The sequence below is a fragment of the Salvelinus fontinalis genome, chromosome 17 (genome assembly GCF_029448725.1).
Source record: "Salvelinus fontinalis isolate EN_2023a chromosome 17, ASM2944872v1, whole genome shotgun sequence".
NCBI lineage: Eukaryota > Metazoa > Chordata > Actinopteri > Salmoniformes > Salmonidae > Salvelinus > Salvelinus fontinalis.
The window spans coordinates 20,428,009-20,440,185 of record NC_074681.1 but is presented as its reverse complement, the minus strand read 5'-3'; the positions used below and the strand labels follow the sequence as shown (position 1 = coordinate 20,440,185).

General features: G+C 41.7%; 1 protein-coding gene across 5 annotated transcripts in view; it reads right to left on the bottom strand.

Annotated features, from left to right (window-relative positions):
- LOC129813934 (receptor-type tyrosine-protein phosphatase S-like) overlaps nt 1–12,177 on the bottom strand; it is a 120,600-nt gene that overhangs the window by 43,163 nt on the left and 65,260 nt on the right. For 3 of the 5 annotated variants that reach the window (XM_055866581.1, XM_055866579.1, XM_055866578.1), the window contains exons 7-8: nt 8,136–8,246; nt 1,047–1,061 (exon numbers count right to left, since the gene is read on the bottom strand). In XM_055866581.1, coding sequence (XP_055722556.1) covers nt 1,047–1,061; nt 8,136–8,246 — 126 coding nt within the window. The remainder of the gene's footprint in view (nt 1–1,046; nt 1,062–8,135; nt 8,247–12,177) is intronic. The other 2 variants (XM_055866582.1, XM_055866580.1) reach the window with 1 other exon arrangement.

The window sequence follows — 12,177 nt, the reverse complement described above, 5'->3', positions numbered from 1 at the left end:
ATTGGTAGTTTTGAAAATACTAGCTAATGATAGAAGTTGAAATACACAGATCCCATGTTGAGAGACTGCTTTCTCAAGCTATATTTCACCCTGCACATGAAACCTATTGTAAGTTTCTCATGTTTTAGCCAGTGTGCAACAATCCATTGCATATTTTACAAGGACATCATTTGGTATTGTAGAATCATCACTGTAGATGCCCAGACTATAAAGTTTCCTCTTCTCTATTTAAAACAAGATCTACAATACAAACACTGGCGCTCTGGGCTGCACAAAATACCATAGGATTTTTTTCTGAGGAACTAAAATGAGCTTAAATAAAACCAATGTGAAGATCTAAATTACAGCTGAACTACCCTTGCAGCGAAGCTCAAGGCTACTGACTTGAAAACGAGAAACTTCACCAGAAACTTGAGTGAGAAACTTTAATGAGAAACTTCAATGAGATTTCTGTGCCTCTGGGGTGAGTTCTCCACTGCAGATGAGGGCCTTTTAGATACGTGGTGCTGGCAGAGCCAATTGATAGAACCAGCTATTAGTCAGACAACTTGCAGAGTGCTTCTGTTAACTGTACCTGTGCTGAATCTACTAGCTAGCTGTCAGATCTATCTGATATAATGGCACGCAGTGGGAAAGATGCATGGATGCATAGAGACAGAGCTCACGGGTCACTTGCATGCCTAGAAGACTTGTAGAAGAAACTATAATCATGAAGAGACAGAGGGAGAAGAGAGATAGAGAGAGAGAAAGTATTGTCTGGTTCCTCTCCCAGTCAATGTGGCAAATCACGGCCTCATTGTACAACCAGAATACCAGATGAACACAGCAATGTTGAAAATAAATAAAAGCGATGTAAATAAGGTTATGGGTGATATAAATATGTGTCGTTGCAATTACAATGTTCGCATTGAACACTTCAAATAAGGAAACATCAAGACATTCATCATGAGTCATGACAGAAAGAGATAATCATGACAGAGAGAGATAATCCAAAGCGAGAGAAAGGGGTAGTATGCACATGTTTTTAGTAATTTAAAATTATGCACATTTGTCTGTTGATCCTACACACCAGGGTACAGATAGAGTGCAGAATGCAGAAGAGAGAGAAAGAAGGAAGGGATATTAGAAGAGAGGGATGGGGACAGAGGATAAGAGGTAAGGGAGATAAGAAGAAAGGGGGAAAGGGCAGAAGGGGAAAGAAAGGAGGGATGGGAAAGAGAAAACACATGGCGCTCTTGAAACTGCTGTTAGGTTCTCCAAAAATCAGGCTTTGATTGGTGGATGTCGTAGGAACTGAAAAGTTGGTACCCCAAGGCTGCAAAACAGAGGACTGAAGTAACAGTCAGACTGACGGACAGACGGACGGACGGACAGACGGACAGACAGACCAACGACTATAGATGGACAGGAGTGAATGTAAGGGGAGGAAGGGCAGACAGACAGACACAGTCAGTAGAAATATTGGCTAATTTCAAGATTCGAAACAGTATCTGAAACAGGGGTTTGAATCATGTTTTGAGTCACGATAAAGGAATCTCCACTCAGTCAGTGGGAGTAAATCAGGGGGAAAGATCTTCATAGAATCACTGGCCTAGGTCTTCCCCCAAATTATTCTCAACTGATGCATTTAATTTAAAAGTACCATGCTCAGATTCATTAATTAACTACACCTAGCGTTGAAATTTCTTCTCTAGGTTCAATGGATTTCACTGTGTTCCTCAGACAGCACGCAAACAAACTATTCACCAAAACCAAATAGTAATGAACAATTTGCCATCTTCAAGTGATTCAATAACTCGGTGGACATGATCCCATTCAACATAACAGTGCCATACATTTGGAGTGACCCTAGAATGCCAACAGATCCCCAGAATTGGACACTAAAGTTCAAGACAAAAAAAATGGACATTTAATTAACAGACAAAATGAAATGTAACTGTTATAAGAGACATCAAATCAAAAGGCAGGCAGGCAGATTCTCTCCAAAGCATGCGAGAGCCAGACAGAGACAAACAGAGACAGAGTGACCAGGTTAAAACCATGCAGCAGACAAGAGCACCTACTGTATGCAGAACCATACAATTCAGCTTGATTTTTTATTTAAGAAAATACTCAACTCTTAAAGTGTGTGCGTAATGTGTGGTATACATATCTAACTACTGGAAGTTCCCTCAAGGTTTGGAGACTTGATTAAGCTGAAGAAGAGAATGTGGACATTTCTGTCAAGTAGAAAAGTAGGTTACATCCAGCTCTGCAGCAGGACAGCACAATATTCAAGTGCATGCTGAACAAAGATAATGTCGAGAATGAACAGTCAGAAAGTGACAACCTATTTACTATCAGACATATAAACTCAGCAAAAAAAGAAACGTCCTCTCACTGTCAACTGCGTTTAATTTCAGCAAACTTAACATGTGTAAATATTTGTATGAACATAACAATATTCAACAACTGAGACATAAACTGAACAAGTTCCACAGACATGTGACTTAAATAAATTGAATAATGTGTCCCTGAACAAAGGGGGGGGGGGGGGGGGTCAAAATCTGAAGTAACAGTCAGTATCTGGTGTGCCCACCAGCTGCATTAAGTACTGCAGTACATCTCCTCCTCATGGACTGCACCAGATTTGCCAGTTCTTGCTGTGAGATGTTACCCCCCTCTTCCACCAAGGCACCTGCAAGTTCCCGGACATCTCTGGGAAGAATGGCCCCAGCCCTCACCCTCCAATCTAACAGGTCCCAGACGTGCTCAATGGGATTGAGATCCGAGCTCTTCGCTGGCCATGGCAGAACACTGACATTCCTGTCTTGCAGGAAATCACGCACAGAACGAGCTGTATGGCTGGTGGCATTGTCATGCTGGAGGGTCATGTCAGGATGAGCCTGCAGGAAGGGTAACACATGAGGGAGAAGGACGTCTTCCCTGTAACGCACAGCATTGAGATGGCCTGCAATGACAACAAGCTCAGTCCAATGATGCTGTGACACACCTCCCCAGACCATGATGGACCCTCCACCTCCAAATCGATCCTGCTCCAGAGTACAGGCCTCGGTGTAACGCTCATTCCTTCGACAATAAAAGTGAATCCGACCATCACTCCTGGTGAGACAAAACCGTGACTCGTCAGTGGAGAGCACATTTTGCCAGTCCTATCTGGTCAAGCGACGGTGGGTTTGTGCCCATAGGCGATGTTGTTGCCGGTGATGTCTGGTGAGGACCTGCCTTACAACAGGCCTACAAGCCCTCAGTCCAGCCTCTCTCAGCCTATTGCGGACAGTCTGGGCACTGATGGAGGGATTGTGAGTTCCTGGTGTAACTCTGGCAGTTGTTGTTGCCATCCTGTACCTGTCCCGCAGGTGTGATGTTAGGATGTACCGATCCTGTGCAGGTGTTGTTACACGTGGCCTGCCACTGCGAGGACAATCAGAATCGATCCTGTCTCCCTGTAGCACTGTCTTAGGCGTCTCACAGTACGGACATTGCAATTTATTGCCCTGGCCACATCTGCAGTCCTCATGCCTCATTGCAGCATGCCTAAGGCACGTTCACGCAGATGAGCAGGCACCCTGGGCATCTTCCTCTTGGTGTTTTTCAGAGTCAGTAGAAAGGCCTCTTTAGTGTCCTAAGTTTTAATAACTGTGACCTTAATTGCCTACCGTCTGTAAGCTGTTAGTGTCTTTACGACTGTTCCACAGGTGCATGTTCATTAATTGTTTATGGTTCATTGAACAAGCATGGGAAACAGTGTTTAAACCCTTTACAATGAAGATCTGTGAAGTTATTTGGATTTTTACAAATCATCTTTGAAAGACAGGGTGCTGAAAAAGAGACGTTTCTTTTTTTGCTGAGTTTATGTGAGTTCAATATCAGTAAAACAAGGTAGCATTAATATCATGTAACATATAAAGGGTATTTCTAGGGCCCTTCTCAAGAAAAATCTCTGGCTAGAATGTTGATAGAATAGCATCTCTTATAGTCCACTGGTTTTGCTTGTTAATTAAGTAGCCTACTATAGACTGTATAGGCCAAGGGGTACAATTGTAATGCCATGATTTATTCTGCTCCAGTATCAATAACAGGATTGTCTACAGGGTAGAGTTGATGAGGATGCTAGATCATAGTAGATCGGGATTGAGAGCTGCCTGGGATACCGTTGCATTTCATTATAGAGCACAGCCACAGCACACTAAAGCCCTGTTGGCATTTACACAGGTTAATCCTGCCTGATCTAATAAAGAAGTTGAGAGATGTTTAATTAATATCTGTGTTCTATAAATATACATCAATATCGAGGAGAATACATTGTTCATTTCAACTGCCAATCAATGGAGGACGTTATATAGTTCATAACCACAGCAACCGCTACTTAGCAGCTGAATAACCAATTCCATAGGATCTCTGTGTGAACAATAACATACTCATATAATGTAGTATAACCATAGAATTACATAGGATCTCTGTGTGAATAACAGTATACTGTGCACGGACACAATCCACTGAAATAACTTTTTTGTGCAAATAAATATTATTGTACATTTTATTTACCTGAATATAAATACAGATAATGTACATAAAGAAAGAAAGCAGAACAATACTGTGTGTGTTTTTTTGCCTCTGAGTGTAAGTGTATGTTGAGCCAGTAGAACTAACTTAGTCTTTGCTGACCAAACAAGCATGTAAATAATTATAAGCTACTTTTAAATGCCACTTGAATAAAGCCTTATTTGAATGCTTTATTTTCCCTGAGGGGATATGAGGACCACTCAACCAATCAGCATACAAGCACCAAGCTGGCTACACAGAGTAAGTACGCAAACAAACAGCAGCAGACCAATACAACACACAGAGACCACACACAATACCAAAATACATTGGCAACGCGACACACAACATGCGACAAGTGCAGAAAAATGACAGTTACATAACACAAACCCACACAGACAGAACAATAAATACAAGACATGTGACAAGACGACAGAAATCAATAAAAAATTGACACACACAGAGCACATGCAGGCACACACACACACACACACACACACACACACACACACACACACACACACTTGGAGCCGTGCCATACACAGTTAGTCTGGGTACAGGCATGCAAGCGCCGCCTCCGCTCTCCGTCCATGCATAGATAGCCTTCTTTTCATTTCCAATTCCTGGGTCTCCATGACAACAAGAATGTTCCATGCAGAGAACGTCGCGCTCGGATGAAAGCAATATCAAAGGTCTACAAACAAGGCCTCACAATGCAATCAATGCAAATGACTGCGTAGGCAGCTAGCCTCATTACAGCTTAGTGAAACGCCTTCAATCAAAGAAGTGTGTTTATCAAATTAAAACCAATTTGACATGAGGGTTATTCATACGTCTTTTCTAGACTGTTTAAGACTGATGTATCTCTCCTCACTTTAGGAGTAAATGTGTTATAAAAAGGAAGGAGTACCGAAAGAAAATAAAGAACACACCAACCTTCTCGTTGCTCTGGGGGATGTAAGGGGGTTGATGCAGAACACAATGACGTGATGGGGAGAGAGAGAACGGGGAAACAGAGAGTAAAAACGTCCAGCTCAAAGCCTCACACACACCGCATACACACAGTCACACAAATGTACACACGCACATTCATACTGTTCTTCACAGAACCACAGAACCCACTTAAAATGTAGGATCAGGAACTTCAAACTCAGGGGCTTAAGATCTTAGAAATGTGAGTCTAGAACCCCTAAATCCAGTCTCCCTTACCCCAGTCGAGAACCTAGAACAGGGGTCTCAAACTCCTGGAGGGCCACACTGGCTGTTGGTTTGCATTATGTTGTTTTTGTGTCTCAGTTAGACTTGAGAAACCAAATGCATTCCCTAGCCAATCACTGTATTAAAGTGGAACTGACCGCATTTCAGGACCATGAAATCTGTTAATATACACCCAGAGGAAGATGACACACTTAAAAATATATATATTTACATTTTCTGACAAGCGAGCACTTAGATGTGGTCATTTTCATGTTTTCATAAATTCTTAGAACTTTTAGGAACTGTGTATACTAAAGCATTTGTGAAAATTGTATAGCAATATAGAGTGGGAAAGCGGAGGTGTGTTTGGACAATTAATAGACACTGCAGTGAATAAAACCTAATAAAAACATCTGTCTCGTATAGGACCGGAGTCTACGGAGACCGGAGCGACATAACGAATCAGAGCTACAGTAGACCTATATGCAAACAAACCATTTGCCACAAGGGCCTGCCATCATTCACTTTGAACTGAACTGTGCGTTTACAGGCAGTTGCAATAGCCACAAAAAAGCCACAAAATAAGCCACAAAATAAAAATATATAAAATATATGAATGGATTTCTGCAAATATGTAGCTAAATACCACGGGAGTCCTCTTAACTTTGGGAACTTTACAGTCCTACTGATCAAACAACCATAAAAAGGTAGGCTATCTTTCCCTATATGCACATCCACAACAACAAGATCAACAACTAACGCTAGCCAGAGCCAGATGAGCTAAAATCTAATGAAAGAACATTAGATAAACCCTCTAAAACTTTCAGCTAGTTGGCCATCAAAATTGCACTGATAAACAATGGGGAATAGCCTGATCGTCCTTCTGCATCTTGCCTGCCCATGCATGCGGTGTTGTCCCAACCAAGCACCCAAGCTAACTGGCTAAAGTTGGCTAGCTTGCTATCTAGCTACTACCAGACAGAAATGAGAGAACACCTCACTGACCATTTTACTCACCCCAGCAGAGCTGGTTATCTAGAGCGTTCGTGACTAAATATGACTTTTTTTGCCTACGTTTACTGACACCGGTCCTATTCACATAAATAGATACACTAGCATATAAGCCACGTTATGACTGACTTGTGATCATTGCTCTTGCTAGTTTGATTGTATTGACATTCCTAGCCTTAGTGTCACGTTCTGACCTTAGTTCTTTTTTTATGTCTTTATTTTAGTTTGGTCAGGGCGTGAGTTGGGGTGGGCATTCTATGTTGTTTTTCTATGTTTTGTTCTGTTGTTATATTTCTATGTGTTTGGCCTAGTATGGTTCTCAATCAGAGGCAGGTGTCAGTCGTTGTCTCTGATTGGGAGCCATATTTAGGTAGCCTGTTTTCTATTGTGTTTTGTGGGTGGTTGTTTCCTGTGTTAGTGTTTGCACCATACGGGACTGTTTCGGTTGTTTGTTTGTACTTTTCTTATTTTGTTCAGTGTTCTGTTGATTTATTAAATATCTCATTATGGACACTTACCACGCTGCACATTGGTCGGATCCTTGCTACTCCTCCTCAGACGAAGAGGAAATCCGTTACACTTAGTTACAATTGTCAATTTTTGTTCAAAATATTGAGTCATTGAAATTACACTGTGCATCCCAAATGGTGGCAGCACACAATGTACCAGGCCAGCTGTGATTTACAACCGGATAGCAATATTTTTGGGACTACCAAGTAATGTATTGGTGAGTTATATTAATCATGCATTGAACTGCATCCATCTATTCTGCCAACAATGTCTTAGTGTATATCATGGAATGTTGAGTCACATAGAACCTATTTTTAAAACCTCTTATAAAGTTGGTTTTGTAGCATAAACTGGGAATTGTCTGTTTGTTTCATATCTGCAAAGTAGTTAAAATACGGTCAGTTCCACTTTAAAGTGCAAGAGAAAAACAAACTCTCAGTCACTCTGGCCCTCAATTTAGAAACATATGAAGAGGGATGGGACAATTGTGATGTCATACTGTAGCAAAGACCCTGGAACTGCTCATTGGCCCCAATGCAGTATGACATCACTGGCCAATTCCTTTTTGTCTAATTCCATTCAGTGGCAGTTATTACAAAAACCAGCACCTTGATGCAGCACCTGTAAAACCCAGTTTAGTCTGGAACGTTATCAATCTTCGGTCACCAACTGGTGTTTCACTTGGTGGATAGGTTTGGTTAGTAAATAGGAAGAAAATAAATAACAAAAAACATGTAGATAAACTAGGACTTAACACCACTTAATACATTGTATAATGGTGACAGCTGTTTCAGCTGTGTGACAGGTGTGTGTGTTATAATGCACGTGTGTGTTTGTGTGTGTGTGTTCTTATAGCCGTGGTAAGTTCCTACCTCGTACATACAGGTTGGCCGGGGAAGAGTAGCGCACTCCCTGAGAGTTAGTGGCCACACACTCATACTTTCCCTGGTCTAACTCCTCACTGTTCTCTATCTGGAGGGCACCTGAGAGAGGGAGAAAGAGAGAGATGGGGAGAATGAAAAAGTGAGAGAGAGGATAAGCGAGAGAGAGCGAGAGAGAGAGAGGATAAGCGAGAGAGAGCGAGAGAGAGAGGGGGAGAGAGAGCGAGAATAAAAAGAGCCATTGCTATGGGTTAATTAATGATACATTCATAAATCAAATCTATATTTACTCATCATTAAACTGATTAAAACTACCATGAAAACGGATACAAGAGAGATTTTCCATTACTGGTTCCTTTCTGCCATGAAAAATCTATGTTCCCACAGCCAGCTTAATGGGATATATCTAGCTACACACAATAGGAGCCCCTGTAGCATAAATCTAGCTACACACAATAGGAGTCCCAAGAGCATATAGCTAGCTACACACAATAGGAGTCCCTGGAGCATATGTGACCGACCGGCTCGATTCGGTCTTATGTAATTATTATTATTATTTTTTACATTGGATAAAAGTAGAGACTCAGTGCTAGAAAATGGTACATCATACACTACAGTTGAGGAACAATGGGGAAGTAATTCTGCTTTGGAAGTTGATAAACTTGTAACAGCACTTTTGCGAAAATGGCCCTTGAATGTTTTGCACCTACTGGAGAGCAATTTTGTTTACACCCATTCAGCACCAATCACACCCTCTTAAGCCTTAGCCCCACCCATCTCTTTAAGGATTCATATGAGGCCATGTGCTAAACAGAGTGAGTAGTGCACTAAACAACCAAAGAGGCTGGTTTATACTACGTCTATCGACATGTCTATAGACAGTTGTCGTCATGACATTGAGAACATTCTATTGTCATCTAACATCAAACTTGTCGTTGTCATTATGAAAAAGTATTAACATAAAAACAACAGGCTGTATGACATCAGCAACCTGGTGGTCCAAAATAGCAAAACTGGTGTATTTTAACACCAATAAACCCATCCGTTTAAAAAACTATTTAGTATCTGTCAATCTATCAAACCAGGCAACTAAAAGCAACTTTCTAAACAATGTGTTGGTTTGTTTCTAGCTTGTTAGCTGGATAGATAACATTAAGTTAGCTGGCTAGCCAGTTCAAATAATGACCATATCATATAGCTGACAACATTCTTAACTTTAGCTAATTTTGTATTAATTATTACAGGAAAATAAACTCACAACAAGATCATTATTTACAAGTTAATGGTGAGTTAATCACAGAAAATAGCTTACGGTTGTGAGTGACAAAATCAAAGCAGGGCATTCTACCAGAGAATTTTTTAACTTGGACACTGTCTCGTTGGCCTAACGTTATATCCTAATTTGACTTTGGTGCAGGTCATGTTGTTCTTCACATTACCGTCTCTGGTAAACACACACTATATCAAATAAAATCAATGTTTATTTGTAACATGCACAGGATAGAGAAGGTGTAAACATTACAGTGAAATGGTTACTTACATAGTCAAGTATTTTGTTTAGACATGTAGCTAGCTAAACAATGAACCATAATCCCAACTCATAACGTTATGACCCTACATGAATCTGCAAATAGCTAACGCTATCCAATTAGGTTCAATGTTAGCTAGCTTGCAATGCTATAACTTGCAATGCAAATGGCTCTGAGATACAAATAATATTACGACACAGATCATACACATAACGTTAGCTAGCAAGCCAGCCAGCTAACGTTAGCTAGCTAGCTAACTCTACATTTTAACTTGCAATGAAAACAACTTTCTGACAAAATTAGAAACATATAATATCTGAAAATGTAGCTAGTTAGACTATCTTACCCATATACATGGGTGAACGCTTCTCCCTCTCTGTCACTGATGCCATGGTTGCCTTTAGTTTGAAGATGTAATCCAGAGACAAGTGTTTTATACAACAGCCTTCTGTGTGTTCTCTTTTCCACTCCCTCCGCATATTTGCAATCAAATGCCAGAATTTTCTCCATCTCCTTAGCTATTATAATCTGCTTCTACTGGACATTCCACTGATTTCAAATCTCTGTCCTCTAGAAAGTGGAGAGCATTAGCAACACTTTTGCAGTTCTTCATGATATCTTAAAAAAAGTTGCATTAGAAAGGATTACCTACACATACTGAGCAGCTCATGTTATAGACAGAAGCGCGCTACGTGGCAGACCAATCCAAACTCATCTCTCAGAATGTCCAGACCAACCATTAACTCAGCCAAACGGGAAGGTTCCTGACTTTTTCTGTGGCTAAACCAACTAGGCTTGTAATTTAACAATTGTATTAATATATACAGATGGCATACACGTTTGTTATTAAGGCACATGAAAGTTCACATGTTCCAGAAGGCAATTCTGCCCCAAAAAACACATTTTGATAAAAAATAAATGTTTACATTCGAATGCCTCTCCTGTGAAGTAGTGACACGCGACATACACCCAGTTTCCTGAAACGAGTCCCGTATAGCTAGCGACACACAATAGGAGTCCCTGGAGCATATAGCTAGCGACACACAATAGGAGTCCCTGGAGCATAAAGCTAGCGACACACAATAGGAGTCCCTGGAGCATAAAGCTAGCGACACACAATAGGAGTCCCTGGAGCATAAAGCTAGCGACACACAATAGGAGTCCCTGGAGCATAAAGCTAGCGACACACAATAGGAGTCCCTGGAGCATAAAGCTAGCGACACACAATAGGAGTCCCTGGAGCATAAAGCTAGCGACACACAATAGGAGTCCCTGGAGCATAAAGCTAGCGACACACAATAGGAGTCCCTGGAGCATATAGCTAGCGACACACAATAGGAGTCCCTGGAGCATATAGCTAGCGACACACAATAGGAGTCCCTGGAGCATATAGCTAGCGACACACAATAGGAGTCCCTGGAGCATATAGCTAGCGACACACAATAGGAGTCCCTGGAGCATATAGCTAGCGACACACAATAGGAGTCCCTGGAGCATAAAGCTAGCGACACACAATAGGAGTCCCTGGAGCATATAGCTAGCGACACACAATAGGAGTCCCTGGAGCATAAAGCTAGCGACACACAATAGGAGTCCCTGGAGCATATAGCTAGTGACACACAATAGGAGTCCCTGGAGCATATAGCTAGCGACACACAATAGGAGTCCCTGGAGCATATAGCTAGCGACACACAATAGGAGTCCCTGGAGCATAAAGCTAGCGACACACAATAGGAGTCCCTGGAGCATATAGCTAGCGACACACAATAGGAGTCCCTGGACTATATAGCTAGCGACACACAATAGGAGTCCCTGGAGCATATAGCTAGCGACACACAATAGGAGTCCCTGGAGCATAAAGCTAGCGACACACAATAGGAGTCCGTGAAGCATATAGCTAGCGACACACAATAGGAGTCCCTGGAGCATAAAGCTAGCGACACACAATAGGAGTCCCTGGAGCATAAAGCTAGCGACACACAATAGGAGTCCCTGGAGCATATAGCTAGCTACACACAATAGGAGTCCCTGGAGCATATAGCTAGCGACACACAATAGGAGTCCCTGGAACATATAGCTAGCGACACACAATAGGAGTCCCTGGAGCATATAGCTAGCGACACACAATAGGAGTCCCTGGAGCATAAAGCTAGCGACACACAATAGGAGTCCCTGGAGCATAAAGCTAGCGACACACAATAGGAGTCCCTGGAGCATATAGCTAGCGACACACAATAGGAGTCCCTGGAGCATATAGCTTGAAATCCCCATTCTACCTTCTCTCCATCTCTCTTTCTCTGCACACTTCACTGTACACTATTATCCCAGTCTCCTAAAGCACGTTATTATCATGGCACATTGTTAATATTCTTCCAGTCATTTTCACCTTGAGCATATTCTGCTGAAAGCCCTTCACAACGTTTACAAGGCCCATATAACAAACTGGGTGAATTTGAAATGGGGTCAGGGGCAGAACCACACACAAGTGTTCACACAAAAAAATA